This window comes from Pyricularia grisea, chromosome VI (assembly GCF_004355905.1).
Source record: "Pyricularia grisea strain NI907 chromosome VI, whole genome shotgun sequence".
NCBI classification, from domain to species: Eukaryota; Fungi; Ascomycota; class Sordariomycetes; order Magnaporthales; family Pyriculariaceae; genus Pyricularia; species Pyricularia grisea.
Genome location: NC_044974.1, coordinates 435,162 through 451,315, shown reverse-complemented (window position 1 = coordinate 451,315; position 16,154 = coordinate 435,162). Strand labels below are relative to the sequence as shown.

Sequence of the window (16,154 nt, the reverse complement as noted above, 5' to 3'; positions counted from 1 at the left end):
TTTTGAGTAGAGCACTTCGGTGTATAGATATTCCTCCGACTAGTACCTCGGTGAAGTGCGGGTGGAAGAACCCACCCGCTTGGCGCTAAGACATGGACGGAATGCTACTCAACGACCACTGCGAAGATAAGCATACTGACTTGCACCAACCTGCTGATTAATTCAATTTGTGAGGCCCCATTGTGTACTCCCCATGTTTTCTGCCTCCACTTATAGACACAGTCTGACGTTTCAATTGGGTTCTGTATGCATAAAGGAATACCCCTGATGCTAATTCATTCCGGGCTAAACGTTTACTCTCTAGTATGGTACAGTACTACTATCATCTAGATTGGATGGATTTATTATCACTTATACAAACATATGTGTATGTATTTGTGTGCTGGGCTTGACCCTGATTACTCGCGCAGTCTTACCAAATCTGACGCCTTGAATATTCAGATTGGTTGGCAATTACCAGCCACGATCGTATTGCTTTCTATGGGAGAGCAAAATGTTATGCATAAAGCTCGAGCCGCCCAACCCTTGGGTCATGTAATATTTATTGGAGTTTGTCGGTTGTTCTCGATGATTGTCTCCAAGGACGGACTCAAATGTCCTTTCATAATACCAACAACTGTCCCACATCATTGATCGTACTCGTAAAATGCGGGTGATGGGATCAGACCACATATGATACCGTGGCACTGGCTAAGTCTCACGGAGATAAAAATGAAAAAGAAATGCGGGACTGTAAACTCAAAAGGGCTCTGTGATCAATCTACCACGTACAGTACTCTGTAAACTCTCTCGAGTCATGCGGTTAGTCCGGCTGTTTGTGCCACGGGATTCGGAAGCGTATATGATTCGCAGACAAAGTGGTTCATGGCTAAGCCTTCTGAGGAAAGGGCCGGAACATACTGCTATATCTATGCCTTAGATGTCGGTCATGTCGGTCCGGTATTCCTATCCGGAAAGTCGCATTTCTAAATTGCAACTTCTCTGGGATAGCATAGCTTTACGTGTCTCGAACACACTACAAAGTCTTACCAGATAAGGAAGGTTTCAAGCTTGACACAAAGCCAAAGATGGTTGAGTGAGACTATTAGCGAAGTTTCGGACCAATATCATCAGTTAATCATGCTAATCTGATTAGAGTGCTTTTCAAAGCATACCACAAGGCATGAGGAGGCCGTGGACGCAATTTCATATTTGTAGTAGCCCTAAAGCCTAATTAAATGGGCTGCATCTGCGACTGGCGTACTAGAAGAAGACGCATCACGTAACTCATCAAGGTATTTCCCAGCTCAAGAAGTTGCCAAGCTGTCGAGGAACAGCAGGGATTTTGAATTACAGGCGGCAATATCTATGCCAACCCAGTTCCGATTCGATACTTAGGAAATTCTGAACCATCTATGTCAAGTTACCAGACCAACCTGTTACCTATCTAATCAAGTATCCAGGGTAACGGATAATCCATATCCTTTTGGCACTCTGAACTCCTGAACAGAAATCAAAGGAAAAAAATAACCAAGCTCACCACGGTCGACGCAATCTGATAGTGAGAGGCAAGAACTCCAGCAGCCGCCAAACGAGCGCGAGCCTGTCGTACACCATAGTCACCCGCTGGGCTTTGAGGCGTTGCGCTTCTTCCTTGTTCCTTGGCGCGGGTAGCAGGTTGCCCACCTGCTCGGACTCGATGAGCAGCTTGCATTCGTCCAGCAGCCTCCTCATCTCGTCAAACTCGGCCGGGTGGAGCCACCAGATGTCGCTGCAGTTCCTGAAAGCGTCTTCGGCCTCCTCCACACGCCGGTGTAGCTCCTGGTAGTCCCGTTGAGGTAGGGGAATCTGTGCAGCCGGCACTTGGCCTTGTGTACGTCGAGGCATGTCTTGTTTTTGATGCGGTTAGAGGTTTCTTCTAGGTTGGTGTTTAGATCAGATGGGGCTTTGGTTTTATCAGTCTTTAGTTGTAATGGCTGTGGCAGAGAAAACCTTCCAGATGCAAGACACGATGTCCCAAATCTAGAACAGGATCTTTTCGAGATGGGAGATATTTATAATCAGGTTTTGACAAGAGCAAGAGTTACGTAACGTGCTGAGTGGCTACAATCAGAGATTTCTGCAAGTCATTGTCAATCCGAGTACAAAGACACTATTGGATATTAGGTAACCTTTGCCATCAGTGACACCTATTGTCAGTAGCTTTTCAAACCCTCCCATGAGATAACGGCGCGAATTAAGGTGAATCAACATAATAAGGATCCAAAATATGGTTCAAGTAGTGAGGTCATCACCCTCCAAACTCCCACCCCGCGATAATGCGAGTGTTTTGAATATGCTCAGGGCCAAATCATTTGTTGCGATAACTGCTCGATAACCTCTATCCAGACTTAGCCCGAGGCTTTACCCGCGCTACTAAGACTGAGTTGATGACATTCCCATGGGGGTGAAGCACAAGACAGACTTCCAAATGCTCCAACATCCGATCGGTGATATGCAGCTCCTGCAGTCATCCGTTAGTAAAAAGGCGGAAGAATCACGATGGATATTCCGGGACGCTTACAGGATACAAACACTTCCTCAACCCCCAAGCGGACCGCGTCACCAGTAACGCACCAACGTCCATTCGACTCGCGATGCTGCAGAGTAATTCCTCCTTTTCACCCTGTGTCGACCCGACCAGTGCAGCCAGGCAAACGACTGGAAATCCCCTCAGATTCAATATCTCATCATCAGCATCGGATACTGTAAACTGCATGCCCTTCTCGACGAGACCCAAGTCTTGCGCCAATGCCTTTGAAGTAGCCACAGCGTCGGCGCTACGATCAATATTCAGGATCTCAGTAGCGCGTTTGGTACCCCAAGGATTTGGTCCCTCTGTCAGCGCTTGGAGCAAGCAAAAGGAAGTTAGAGGTAAGGGTCCGGAGCCGATGTAGGCAATCTTGGCCGGAGGTGTGTGGAGGACGTTATATATCGCCGCAAGCTCGATTCGCACCAACTCCTCGTAGTTATTGAAGTACGGGAAAGCCCGCAGGCGGTCCCAGGCGTCGGGCTCCCAAACGCCAGAGGAGTCGCATGCCTCCTCGCGATTGTGGATGCGCTTCGACCAGTGGGACTCGAGGTGGAACTCGGCCGTCGAGCACATGTCGCGGAGTTCCACGAGAACACGCCGAAGAGGCTTAGAGCCGAGGACCTGTATGGTCTTCAGTGGTCAAGGAGTCAACACGAATAGTCCCTTCTGGATTAAGAGATCTGAACTGAGGGGCCAGCTCCACCAACCATGTTCACAACGCGCTCATCTTGACTGGACGCGCATAGCCCGACCAGGTTTGTCAAAAGCTCGTTGACTTTTGGACTTGGCGCCAATGAATCCAGACTCTGGAGCTCATCGTAAGTGTTCAAGATTTCGGTTGCGATAGCCCGTGCTTTGTCTCTTTGGGCACGTTCATCCCTAAAACTCTTGACTAGGTTATGCAGAAACGACATTGCTTACGGATGCAAGTCACGACATTCGTCAGGACAAAAGGGAAAGAGCAAAAGAAAAAGAAAAATGAATGCTATACCACGGGGCCTCGGAACGGGCCGTCATGGATGTTTTATTTCAACATTGCACCAGGAGGGGTTATCCCGATTCCAAGGTTGTACAAGTCCCATCTGTGAATCCAGAAAAACAGGTCTTCTACCAATCCCATGCCTGAGTAACTGCAGCCAGCTCATCACCAGGGATGCGCACCTTGTTGGCTAACTTCCTGCAGATTCGTACAGCACTAGTTACGAGGCACGCGCCATTATTGGGCGACGGATCGCGGTTGTGTCGCATACGTGGGCCCATCCGGTGAGAGTAGCAGGAGAAAAGAAGGAGAACACCAGACGGAGGCAAAAATTTGAATGCAAAATAACGGTTACTAGTGGGTGCAGGCTAATCCTAGACTTGCTTTAGACTAGGACAGTTGGTGGATTTGTTCATGTGGCATGGTGGGACGAACGCTTCGCTCTGACTTGCAGGTGTCACCGAGTCACGGAGGTAGGGATGTCATGGGGCACAAGAAAAAAGATAGAAAAAAAAGAAAGGAAAACGAAAATCTAATTTCAGCTTGCATGAGCCACAGATAACAATGACCAGAACTAGTCTGCGGTAAACCAGTCACAACCTGTAAAGTAAGTAGCTGCACTTTCGACAGTGCAGGCGACAATTGACCTCCCAAACGGACAGGCAATGTGGCACGCACGTGTGCTGACCATGTCTAGGTCTGACAGGTCGGTGTGTTGCAGAGTGCTTTTTGATGGCACACTTGTGGAGATGATCAGTGCGAAATCCGCAAAAGCAGGCTCGCTGGAGATGGCCCGGGCGAGAGTCAATGAGAGTATGGGCACTAAAATCTCATGAACAATGTTCAAGCTCGATATGTCAACAAGGACTATCCCCTTCATGTTGCTGACGTAGAGCAATATCATCGAAAGAATGGTCCGCATGGAAATGATGCGTGGAGCGCAAGCGTACAAGATGCCACGAGCCGTATGGCTCAGGGAAGGTGAAATCTCGACTGCAAGTCTCAACAGTCCCCAGATCGGATACATAGGGGCTTGGAGAAGCGGGAATACGATCGGGATAAAGAGCACGGCGAGAATGACGACAAACGCGTGGATGATAGTGTTTGCCAAGGTACCGAATAAGCATGGCATAACTGGGTAGAATACCATGGTGAAGAACAGGCTGCTGGCAAAAATACCAGGGTATGCCCCGGAGGAAAGACGGCTTTTGCATTTCGCCGATGCAAATCGTACTCGCAACTCTTCGAATTTGTTGTGGGGGTCATTTTGGGAGTGGTAACAGCTGAGAAAATGCTCTGTGTTTCTTGTTGAGGACAGACTGTTCCAAGAGCGTTGCACGTACCAAAGCGACAACTTTAGGAGAAGCCAAAGCCGCCGGTGATGAATCGTCAGGAGAATTACTGAAGGTATGAGAAAAGAAACAGTGTAAATTTGAACGGGGTGGCCGAAAGGACCTGTTGTATACCCAAGAAAGGGAACGGGCGGGCAAAGTCCGGCGTCGGAGCAAACAGCGGATTGCGCCGGGGGATCTTGGTTGAGTGAGGTGTTGGTTTGCATTTTAAAGAGCTTTTTTCATGGTAAAAAGGTACGATGTAGTCGATGGCGAATTGGACCGCAAGTCTAGGTTTCCATGCGAAAATAGTGTTGGACTTGGTGATAAGATGAAGATCAGGCAGATCCAAATGAGAAAGAATGCTTGGAATGACAACCACTTGGTTACCACGATTGGCCGTAATGCCGATTTTGTTCATCGCTCGTCTTTGTGCCACTTCACACCTGCTCAGCATATGAATGAGTTAACACGAGGCGGTGTTGTTTGTTTGGGGTAAAGTTCTCCTTTGTTCAAACAATTCTCGTAAACAAAGCCCGACAATGGATGATGATTGGTGACAAAAGGATGGAGAAATACAATATGTAAAGGAGAACAAACGCATGCCTGTTTTCGTCGGGTTGATGTAATTGGCTTTGTCTATCCACTACCAACAGACAAGGACCCACCCCCACCTTGTAGCTTGGAAAGTTTGACCCCGCCATGCAAAAAAAGTTAACGGCAGCCATAATAAGCAGTTAGTGAAATGGACTTGACTCATTGTCAACCATAACCTAAGGTCCCTTCGAACTTCTCGATCAATTGTTTAGGCCACTGTGCTCCGGCTGGCCCATTCAACCGTCAAACTGTTCTCTCTACGCGCAATCCGTAGCGCATCCTCGCTTCGTTCCGTCTCGCCTTCCCGCCGCTTGCCCTTCCCGACCGCCACCTTAGCAACCATGGCCTCCATCACCAAGCAGACGTACACTCCGGCCGAGGAGGCCGAGATCGCCCAGTGGAAGACCACGGCAGAGCGCCTCGCTCAAAGCCCCAGCGACGCCTCCATCCTCGACGCTCTCAACACCCACCTGTCGTCCCGCACCACCGTCCTCGGCGCCAAGCCCAGCTTCGCCGATGTCGAGCTGTACAAGGCTCTTGCCCCTTCCGTCAAGGCATGGACCCCTGAGCAGCGCACCGGCAAGGAGGGCAGGCCGCACATTGTACGCCACCTCGACTTTGTGCAGAACGCCAACGGAGTCTTTGGGCTTGACGTGGCCGATGCCGAGAAGGTAGCAGTAGATGCCGACGAGGTGCTCTACGTCAAGCCACCTGTCGATGCCAAAGCTGAGAAGGAGAAGCTGAAGAAGGAGAAGGCCGCCGCTGCTGCTGCCGCCGGTGGAAATGCAGACCAAAAGACTCTTGCCGACCGTACCAAAGATGCCGCCGCCAAGGCCGGCGAGAAGGTGACTGAGGCCAAGGACAAGGTGGTAGCGGCCGTCTCCGGAGATGCTCCCCAGCAAAAGAAGAAGGAGAAGAAAGAGAAGGCGCCCAAGCAGCAAAAGGCACCTGCGGTTGCTGCGCCGCCCAGCCCTGGCCTGATCGACCTCCGCGTCGGCCACATCCTCAAGGCCATCAAGCACCCCGAGGCTGATAGCCTTTACGTCTCAACGATCGCCATGGGTGACCCGGCTGGCACTCCGGACACGGAGGAGTACGAGGGTCAAGTAGTGCGCACCGTCTGCTCAGGTCTGAACGGGCTGGTCCCGCTCGAGGAGATGCAAGGTCGCAAGGTCGTTGTGGTTTGCAACCTCAAGCCTGTCAAGATGCGTGGTGTCAAGTCGTGCGCCATGGTGTTGGCAGCGTCGCCGCGCCTGAAGGAGGGCGAGGCGGATGACCACAAGGGACCCGTTGAGCTGGTCGCCCCGCCTGCCGATGCCCCGGCTGGAGCACGCGTCTTCTTTGACGGGTGGAAGGCCGAGCCTGAGAAGCAGCTCAACCCTAAGAAGAAGATTTGGGAGATGTTCCAGCCTGGGTTCACCACTACGGATGATTTGGAGGTTGGGTTCGATGCAGGTGTGGTCGCCGACTTGGGCAAACAAGGTCTGGGTAAGCTGGTTACTGAGGATGGAAAGGTTTGCACGGTCAAATCGCTCAAGGGTGCTACGGTCCGATAAACAGCAAAAAAAAAGTGTAAACATACAAAAAGGCATTACCATCGAGAAAGCAATGGCATATGTATCTATCATGACTGCCTTGTTGCAACCAATGGGTATGAAAATCGTCCTCTTTTTGGCACGAGAACATGAAAAGTCAATTTGAATGACTAGCACCACACTATTGATATTCCTTGCGGAAGTTCCCATACCTACGTCACATGCGGCTTAATGTTGCCTTATCTCTTTCGGGCGGCCTTATATCGCAGCTAAATTTTGTCGGTGGCTGACTATCCAGTTGCCAGGTACCACAATCGTCGACCTTCCTAAAAAGGATAGCTTCCTCAATTCGGTTCCCCGCAGTCGGAGACGACTCCGGCCGGTCGCCCTCCGATAACGATACAAACAGCTTTGTGTACATCATATCGTGCTTACCGGTCGGCAACGGACTCCGTGTTTTCTCCACCGACTGCCTTCTACAAAACCGCCGCCTGTCCCGGCGTCGCTTTGTTTGGGCGTTTTGCTATTCCTCTATCCCATTCCAGGTGCAATATCATACTGGTAATCAGGTGACATAGCAAGCGCCTGTCATGTGGCAAACAACACTGGTTCCCAGCGTCCTTGCGCTGCTCGAATTCGTCCCGTTAAGCTCTGCAGCCACCTTCCCGGCCCAGGTACAGCTCAAGCGCAATGATGGTGACACCCAACAGGCGGTCTCCCGCCGCGGATTTCCAGTCCCGAATCCTACGGAATCCTATTGGCAATCGCCCCCTCACCGCATCGCCAACCACCGCACTACACCAGAACTCCCCGACCCTTCTACCACTCTGGACTATATTATTATCGGCTCCGGGGTAACGGGCGCTGCCACCGCTCACAAACTCCTGCTTCGAGACCCCTCGCTTTCCATCCTCATGCTCGAGGCAAGGACGGCGGCGTCGGCGGCGTCGGGTCGGAACGGCGGCCATTGTAGACCTTCGTCTTACAGCAACATCCAGACATGGGTAGACAAGTACGGCGAGGACGAGGCGGTCAAACTGGCCAAGATGGAGCAGGACTGCGTCAACGATGTGGCCCAGTTCGTAAAGGAATACGGCGCCAACAGCACTTTCCGCGAGGTTGAAACTGGCACCGTCTACTGGACGAAAGAGGCCTTTGACACGGCTGTTAAGCAAGTCGAGTATCAGCAGCAGCTGGAGGCGAGGAGGCCCAATGAAGTGCCCGACAACAAGCGTACCATCTACAAGGGCGAAGAGGCGCGCACGTACTGGGGCTGGTCGGAAATCCTGGGCGCAATTACGTTCAAAGCCGCCACGCAGAACCCATACCTTACCGTCTGCCATATTCTTGAAGTCGCGTTGGAGAAGGGCCTAAACCTCCAAACCAACACCACGGCGCTATCGCTCGAGCAGATCCCAGCCGGTGTGGACGGCGACGCGAGGTGGCGCGTCGTAACAGACAGGGGCACCGTGAAAGCCGCCAAGGTGGTGCTGGCGACCAACGCATACACCAACGCCCTGCACCCCGGGTTCGCAAAGACCAACTTCCTCCTCCCTACACGCAGCCAGGTCTCGGCGGTGCACCCGGAGGCGTGGGACGCCTCGAACCCCGTCTTCCACCGAAGCACGACGTACCCGGACCTGCACAGCGGCAACAACTACATCGTGGTGAGGGCGCCTGGCGACCCGGGCGAGGGCGACGTCATCTACGGCGGGTCGCGGCAGGTCTCGGGCCCGCTGCAGGAGAACAACGTGACGGACGACTCGGTCGTGCACGATTTTATAAAATCGAACCTGCAGCGCGTCGGGCGCGTCGCCTACGGCTACAAGAACTGGGGCGAGACGACGCGCCTGGTCAAGGATTGGTCGGGAATCACGTGCGACACGCCCGATGGGCTCCCGCTCGTCGGAGCTGTGCCCGAGGAGGAAGGCCTCTGGGCTGCCGTTTGCATGAACGGCCACGGCATGGCGTGGGCGTACCGGAGCGCCGAGGCCCTGGTGCAGATGATGGAGAGCGGTGTTGGGGAGGAGGGGGCGCCTGAGTGGTTCCCCAAGGAGGCGTTCAGGGCAAGCAGGGCGTGGGAGTTACCTGGATGGGAGCCTAACTGGCCTAGGGATTAGGTTAGGGGTACTTCGGTGTAACACTCGCTAGATAATGTGAAGAGTTTTACCGTACATTGCTGTCACTCTTCTATCATGGAGGCTTGACATCTGGTGATTTTTTTTCTTCATGCCAGAAACGTTGCATCAAGCCTATCGATGAGCTATCAAGCTCGTAATGCAAAACATCTGGCACGTAGTACGAGCAAGCCACCGCAGCCGTGATAACGAAGATGGTCACAGATACGGAGGAGGTTGGGGGGAGTTCCATCGCCCAAGATCTGGAAGTCTAGACCTAAAGCTAGCAAAGATTTTTTTAATGTATTTGGACAAGGAGCGTACCGGGCACGGTCTGTCCCGACGAAGAAGAAAGGCCAGAGAAGGAAGAGAAGAACAGGATGGCGAAAGAAGAAGAAACTAGGGCGACATCCCTGCCAATATGCGAATCATGCCAGGAACACGGCAGCCGGAGATGCAGCAAAGCAGTTAAGCACAAAAAAAAAGAGTTAGAAGCGGCCTACGGCATCCACTGCCGTGGAGTGGCGCTGACGACGGGTTTTCGAAGCAGTGGAAACTTGGAAGAACTACTGCGGCGGGCTTGGCATTGGGTATCGGTGGCGTTAGAAAAAAAGACTGCAAAGCAATGATATCCATGTTGGGAGGGCAGAGAGAAAAGATTTGAGGGAAAAACCTTTCAAATTGACGAAACTGGGTCTTGAATTGTTCCTTTCGAGACTGGAATTTTCGTTTTTTTTTTTTTTTTTTTTTTTTTTTTTTAGGCCAATCGATTGATTAATCGCGCGCAAAGCTGAATGTCCAATCGCGAGAACCACCTTATGTAATCCAACCCAATCAAAGGTTGTCCCACGTGATGCGATATCGAATAAATATGGTGCAATTTCAGGTGACTGCCGCTCTGTCTGCCCCGTCTGCTTCGGAATGCCCCGAAAGAAATAAAATCCCTCGTACATCTATCTATCTACGTAGAGCAATTGTGGATCTCTCGCCGGAGACCAACAGAGACAACCCCAGCCCTCAATCTTCAATTCGCGTATGCTTGTCCTACGGCACTTCCGCATCCCCGCCTCAAATCCAGTTCCCCGTAATCATCGCACCATCATGGCTTCAATAGCCACGCTTGAGAGGATCCCCGCTGCCAAGCTACGTGATCTGCTGCTGGCGGAGAAGGCCGACGACCCAAAAGTGGCCGTTGTCGACGTGCGCGACGATGGTCTGTATATCACTTTTTTTTTTTTTTTTTTTTTCTTCCTTCGTTTCTCTGTTGCTTAACCATGCCGTAGATGGGTTGATCAATTAATTCACCGATTGATGCTACACTCTCATGATTGAAATACCAAACTGACTGGGCACTCAAATCACGACGGGTGGCAAAACCAGACTACATCGGCGGTCACATCAAAGGCGCCCTCAACGTTCCCTCTCAGCAGCTCGACGCCAGGATGCCCACCTTGGTACGCCAGCTGCAAGACAAGCCGACGGTCATTTTCCACTGCGCGCTCTCGCAGCAGCGAGGACCCGGCGCTGCTCTGCGATACATCCGGGAGCGTGACGAGGCCCTCAAGAAAGCAAAGGTCAAGGACGCCGACGCATCATCGGAATCCGCTGCGTCGCCATCGGTCGAGCAAAAGGTCTACGTCCTCGATAGGGGATTCGTAGGTTGGCAGGAGGCCTACGGCGAGGACGAGAACCTTACCGAGGGCTATCGGAAAGAGCTCTGGAAGGATGGTTACTCGGGTTGAGAGCTGGCTGGGTGCCCTGCTGTTTATTCGGTTCGGGCTCTTGGAACTTCCGGCATCTGTTGTCTTTTCTTGCGCATGAAAGTTTCTGTGGTTTCGGATGTGGTTCCGGATGTGGTTCAGCGGGAAAGGCAAACTCATCCAGTGTCATGGGCAAAATGGTTGAAGTGGTTGGTTCTGATCTGGACTCGTCATCGTGTTCCCTGTTCCCGCCTTTTCCGTCCGGGTTCCATGTTTAATCTCCACGAATCCCTTAGCATAGAGCTAGTTATCTGGTACGACCGGTTGCTTCTTTCCACCGATGAGAGCTGTCCACTCAATATTTCCAGTTTCTGCACGTGGGGAAAAGAAAAATATCATGTCTTAGCCTCAATATATAGTCACCACCAACACCAAGCCAGAAGGTCTGGCCAAAATGGCTGACATGGACCACAGGACGCGCGGCCAAGGCGTTTGGATTTTCGCCATTGAAAATCTGTCCGTCATGCATTCACCCTGCAAGCAATTGTCTGGAGAGGAACTCTTCCGAATTGCTTTTGTGTCTTCGTTATCGTGACCCTTGGAAGTTTAATTTTTTTTTTCCTGCTTGATACACAAAGAATGCGCGCCTCCCTCGGGTATGGTACCGGAGATACAGCTCTCAGGCTCCGGCCCATTGCTTTGCTGTTCACGATGCACGACATTTATAGAATTCTTCCGCATCTCATATATCGGTAGTGACCCGCGCACTGTCAAGGGAATTGGGATTCCCCCCATTTTCTTGGCAATCAGACACAGAGCACATACTAAACCGGCTCCTTGCCATGATAAAAGCCAACCAGCCCTATCCGCGATAACAATCTTTCGGTTCGTCCTTTCGACTTTCGAGAAACCAAGGGGAAAGGGGGTCCAGCTATGCACGACCGATACTCGGCCGTGGCGTCGTCAGCGATTGTCGTCGACCCGGAGGCCTGCCTGACCCATTATTACATGAAAGCATTTTTCCAAATCGTCGTTCCGCGTTCCGGCAACATGACTTTCATCTACTGCACTCACGACGCAGAGCTCTACGCCGACTACGCCGCCAACGGCTTCTGCAACATGACAACCCACACGCCCGCCGATGTCTTCAGCAGTCCGGCCTGGTACGACTGCCCTGGCTATAATCCCGACGCGGCAATATTCAGCAAGGCCGTATTGTTGCTGATGGCCTGGATTGCGCTGCCATGCATCGCCGGGTTGGGCTTCTTGCTCGGCGCCGGCTTCGTGGCGTGGAAGATGAGAATGGACACGTTGGCCAACACCAGGTTATATCCAGTGGGCGGTCTTCAAAGAACAATGCTTGTTTTCGGCATGGGTCTGGCCGGGGCCTTGTTTTCGCTCCCCTGGATGCTGCAGTGGCTTGGGAGCGTCACCTGGTTGGGCACTGCCCTCTTTTTCAAGGGTATTTTTGGTCTCAATATGTTTTGCAATCTTACTGTCGGCGTTTTTGATTTTTGGAAGCCATTCAAGTCGTTTGGGCGCAAAATCAGGGCTGGCATGGGCGGACAAGAGCACGTTAGTGGCTTTGACGAGAAGAGGAGGCAGGGGGTCGATCCTCGCGTCTGGGAGGAAGAGTTCTTGGGCAAGACAATGGAACCATACAAGCCCACCGAGATTCTAATTATTGAAGACTTGGAGGACGAAAAAAGGATAATAACGAGATCGAATACTTTTTGATACTGCTTGATACTGCGTGAAGTAACACAGTAGACCATTCTTTATATTAGTAGCATTTTCTTTCACAATACCCAGCTATCTAAAAATACATTACAGCACTTGATATACGACCCTAGTTCCTTGCTCTCTCAAGTTCTCATTTCCTAAATCTCAAGACGGGCTCTTAGGCTTTGCAAATTCTTCTTTCTTCGAGGACGCATGTTGTGTTGTGGCCTATGTGCAAAGTGACATGTTGTTATTACCTTGTGTACAAGTAAACTCGCCAAGAGGTAGTCATTTTGGTATACTAGTAGCTTGCGCCAACAGGTGTGAGCTTTGGGAAGGAGAATCTCACTGGTGGCAAAAACAATCAGATGAACTGACAGTTAAAAGATTCGCGGATACGTGGAAGCTTGACGATATAAGCTTCAAGTCCATCCGTACTATGCAAAGTTGTTTGCAAAATATACATATCATTGGCTGTTAAGCCGAGTGAAAGCAAAACAAACAGAGTAGGAGGCATTGTACAACGTCCTGTTCAGACAAAACGACAAAACAGATTAAACTCTGAGTTAAATTTGCAAAAGTATGACAAGAGTGGGATTCGAACCCACGCCTCTTACGAGACTAGCAAGCGTAACTCGTCGTTCGAACGATGAATCCTGAAGCTAGCGCCTTAGACCAACTCGGCCATCTTGCCGATGAATCTCCGAGCCCTTAGTACACATTATATACCCCAATCTCAGTATCTTGCTTTGGCACATCCTTACTTTTCCAGCAAAACGTTGGATTTAACGCGGGCCTTTTCGTTATAGCTATAATCCAACATTGGAGCTGTATGCGTTTTTGTTTGTGAACGAATAATGGTATTTTCCTATTTATTTTTTCCCCCTAGGTGTATCCAGAGCAAACGCACTATTGTGCGTATTACAAAATCTCAAAATTACCCCTCAAAGGCGTATCCAACACACTCTTACCCACATAAACTTCATAGCTCCCCCGCTGCAGCACCCAACCCTGCCTGACGACATCCCACGAGCTGACGTCCCTCCTCGTGAGAGCAAACTCAAACACGGCACCTTGCCCGGGCTCGAGGAGTCGCTTTTCGAACCCGCGCAGCACCCTCTCCGGCCCGCCCGGCACTCCCAGGTAGAGCTGCGCGACCTCGGCGGCCGCCACATAACCTACGTTGGTGCGGTGCAGCTGACGCGCACAACATCATCCCACAGCGACGCGAGCCCGCCTGGCAGGATTTCGGACTCGCGCGGCGGCAGCTCCGTCGATGCGGCCTGGTCGTCGACGCTAATGGTCAGATTGGTGTACTCAAACGTGGTGTAGGTCAGGCCAAAGCCGAACTCGAACCGTGGGGTGATGTTGTGCTTGAGGAAGTGCTTATAGTCGATGTATACGCCTTCGGTGAAGTTGGACTGCGGGTAGTATGGCGTCTCGTCGCTGGGAAATACCGGGTCGAGCAGGTTACCGTAGTCTGCCTCCAGCTTCGCTACGGTATACGGAAGCCGACCAGAGAACGACTGCTCGCCGTACATGAGCTCCACCAGCGAACGGCCGCTGTCCTGGCCGGGAAGGTGGGCAAGGACCACTGCCGTGATGTTGGGATGGTCGTACCACGCGTCCACCAACCTTACACCGGCAGCGTGGACGACCACCATCGTATTGTTGCATTGTTCCGACACCACATTTACGAGGTTGTCCGAGTACGCATCGGTTAGGCTTTTACGGTCCCATCCCTCTGTGGCTTGCGCGTTGATAAAAACGATGCAGGCTTCGCTAGCAGCGTTCACGTCGGGAGCATGATTCTGCACATCCCAAGCCAAGAATGTGTCGTCGTCGTACGCCCGGCGCTGGAACGCATCGAGCGGCGCGTCGATATATGGCCCCGCCGTTGCGCCCGACCCGCCGCCCGTGATCAGCGTGCCGTTGAGGGCCACCTCGGGCCCGGTCTCGTGCTGCGCCACGCTCGAGGCGAAGAACCAGTCGTACATCTCCATCGTCAGTTCCGAGCCGTTGGCGTACCTGTGTGCGCCCGCCATCCCGCGGCCCCAGAGTGAGAAGCCGGCGCGCTCGCGCGTGTTTAGCTTTTGCGTGACGGCGTCGTATCCAAAAATAGACAGGAACTTGGGCCTGCGGAGCGGCAGGGCGTTGTTGACGTTCTTGACAAGCACGTGGCCCTCCACTGCACCTTGGAAGATTGTCTGTTTGGAGCTTGGATCGCGCGCGTCGACAAACTTGTGCGGCGAGGTCAGGCTGGCCGGGAGGCCGTGGCCGATATTGGTCATGCTCGGGTTACCGTATTTGAACCAGGCGGCAAGGGAACGCGTGACCATGTCATCGAGGCGGGACAGGGGTAGGGACCCGTTGTTGACCATTTTGGTGAGGTTACCATTGGACCATAGGGGAGCAACAGGCATGACGACATCGAGGCCGGCTTGAGCACTGGCGAGGCCTGATTGATGCGCGAACCAGTCCGAGACGACGAAACCCTGGAAGGCGAGTTCCGTTTTGAGCAGGCCGTTCAGGACTTTGCTGTTCTGGCTTGAGTCGCTGTTGTTGGTGCGCTGGTACGCGCTCATAACGGAGCCGACGCCGGCGCGAACCGAGTCCTGGAACGGCCAGAGGTACAGCTCATGCATGGTTTTGTCGTCGATGTTGGACGACAGGGACTGGTTGTGGTTGTTAAGCAGGTATCGTGGGGGTTTGCGGCTCGTCTCCTGCTCGTTGCCGACTATGTGCTTGAGGCAGGCAATGACTGACTTTTGCAGACCCAGTATGGTCTCGTAGGCCAGCACACCCGTCAGGTAGGGATCGTTACCCGTCGCTTCCCAGTTTCTACCGTTTTTGCGACCTTCGTCAGCTCTGTAAGGGGCTTTTTATGGATGATGGGCTTAGTCTCACCTTCCGCCCTTTGCCACACGACCGAGTGGTCCAACAGCAGGGCCAAGCGCCACGTTGGCTCCTTTGGCCTTGAATTCCCTCCCCATATGCAGAGCCCTGTCGTAAGCCAGCTGTTTGTTCCAAGAGGCGCCGACATGTAGAGCGGCTGGGTACGCGTTCGCGCCCTCGGTGCCTCCCACTCCGTTGCCTGCGTTGCTCATGCAGAAGCCTGGGAATCCAAGCCTAGGAATGCTACCGCCCTTTCCAACGCAGCCGTTGAGGGAGTGCTGGTATCCAATAGTGACGTTCTCTTTCTCCTCCATTGTCATCTGGGACACTAGATTCTGGGCCTTGGCGTATGCATCGCCCCAGTCACCCAACCCAGAACTCTCGGCTGAATCGATGAGCTCGGAAGGACTGGGCTGTACGTGGACACATACGAGAGGGATAGACTGGTGGAGATCTTCCATAACTCCAAAAGCGCTCCAGCTCCTCAAAGTAAGCTTTGCTCTGTGTATCCTGACATAGTGACAAAGGGACAAGCCCCAGGGCAACAAGGACAGTTTTGCCGCACAGCATGACGAAACCTCAGCTTTGGATGATACCACATGCAATGCAAGAAGAGGACGCTAGCCAGATGCCGTCCCTTGCTTTTATATAACTGGACTATGCCGACAGTCCCTGTTTCCCGCCAGCCCGATGTTCTGCCGGAGTCCTGTCGCTGTCTGTCGGCTCC

At 52.4% G+C, this 16,154-nt stretch overlaps 7 protein-coding genes across 7 annotated transcripts; 4 read left to right on the top strand and 3 right to left on the bottom strand.

Annotated features, from left to right (window-relative positions):
* Positions 1 to 1,426: 1,426 nt before the first annotated feature.
* PgNI_11263 (uncharacterized protein) lies at positions 1,427 to 1,866 on the bottom strand (the record flags this gene model as incomplete). Its single annotated transcript, XM_031131233.1, has 2 exons — positions 1,427 to 1,481; positions 1,520 to 1,866. 2 exons carry the CDS (start codon positions 1,864 to 1,866, stop codon positions 1,427 to 1,429), a joined length of 402 nt encoding a protein of 133 aa, XP_030976979.1.
* Positions 1,867 to 2,071: 205 nt separating this feature from the next.
* On the bottom strand, positions 2,072 to 3,485 carry PgNI_11262 (uncharacterized protein). Its single transcript, XM_031131232.1, has 3 exons — positions 3,259 to 3,485; positions 2,543 to 3,172; positions 2,072 to 2,482 (listed from the first exon to the last, which is right to left on the bottom strand). Exons 1-3 carry the CDS (start codon positions 3,463 to 3,465, stop codon positions 2,360 to 2,362), a joined length of 960 nt encoding a protein of 319 aa, XP_030976980.1. The 5' UTR covers positions 3,466 to 3,485; the 3' UTR covers positions 2,072 to 2,359.
* Positions 3,486 to 4,104: 619 nt separating this feature from the next.
* PgNI_11261 (uncharacterized protein) lies at positions 4,105 to 4,680 on the bottom strand (the record flags this gene model as incomplete). The annotated part of the gene is made up of 1 exon (XM_031131231.1): positions 4,105 to 4,680. One exon carries the CDS (start codon positions 4,678 to 4,680, stop codon positions 4,105 to 4,107), a length of 576 nt encoding a protein of 191 aa, XP_030976822.1.
* A 1,119-nt stretch (positions 4,681 to 5,799) lies between these two features.
* On the top strand, positions 5,800 to 7,014 carry PgNI_11260 (uncharacterized protein; the record flags this gene model as incomplete). The annotated part of the gene is made up of 1 exon (XM_031131230.1): positions 5,800 to 7,014. The coding sequence occupies one exon, from the start codon at positions 5,800 to 5,802 to the stop codon at positions 7,012 to 7,014; it is 1,215 nt and encodes a 404-aa protein (XP_030976823.1).
* A 569-nt stretch (positions 7,015 to 7,583) lies between these two features.
* PgNI_11259 (uncharacterized protein) lies at positions 7,584 to 9,113 on the top strand (the record flags this gene model as incomplete). The annotated part of the gene is made up of 1 exon (XM_031131229.1): positions 7,584 to 9,113. One exon carries the CDS (start codon positions 7,584 to 7,586, stop codon positions 9,111 to 9,113), a length of 1,530 nt encoding a protein of 509 aa, XP_030977018.1.
* Positions 9,114 to 10,039: 926 nt separating this feature from the next.
* Positions 10,040 to 11,361, top strand: PgNI_11258 (uncharacterized protein). The gene is made up of 2 exons (XM_031131228.1): positions 10,040 to 10,323; positions 10,491 to 11,361. The coding sequence occupies exons 1-2, from the start codon at positions 10,146 to 10,148 to the stop codon at positions 10,850 to 10,852; spliced, it is 540 nt and encodes a 179-aa protein (XP_030976700.1). The 5' UTR covers positions 10,040 to 10,145; the 3' UTR covers positions 10,853 to 11,361.
* A 382-nt stretch (positions 11,362 to 11,743) lies between these two features.
* On the top strand, positions 11,744 to 12,547 carry PgNI_11257 (uncharacterized protein; the record flags this gene model as incomplete). Its single annotated transcript, XM_031131227.1, has 1 exon — positions 11,744 to 12,547. The coding sequence occupies one exon, from the start codon at positions 11,744 to 11,746 to the stop codon at positions 12,545 to 12,547; it is 804 nt and encodes a 267-aa protein (XP_030976797.1).
* Positions 12,548 to 16,154: the final 3,607 nt, after the last annotated feature.

What these genes read in the sequence shown, in the direction of transcription:
- PgNI_11262 (XM_031131232.1), bottom strand. Translation starts at nt 3,465, where the DNA reads ATGTCGTTTCTGCATAACCTAGTCAAGAGTTTTAGGGATGAACGTGCC. An exon ending in ATGAGCGCGTTGTGAACATG is followed by an intron (nt 3,173 to 3,258) that starts GTTGGTGGAGCT and finishes AAGACCATACAG; the next exon opens with GTCCTCGGCTCTAAGCCTCT. An exon ending in TGAGGAAGTGTTTGTATCCT is followed by an intron (nt 2,483 to 2,542) that starts GTAAGCGTCCCG and finishes GGATGACTGCAG; the next exon opens with GAGCTGCATATCACCGATCG.
- PgNI_11258 (XM_031131228.1), top strand. Translation starts at nt 10,146, where the DNA reads ATGCTTGTCCTACGGCACTTCCGCATCCCCGCCTCAAATCCAGTTCCC. An exon ending in TGTCGACGTGCGCGACGATG is followed by an intron (nt 10,324 to 10,490) that starts GTCTGTATATCA and finishes TGGCAAAACCAG; the next exon opens with ACTACATCGGCGGTCACATC.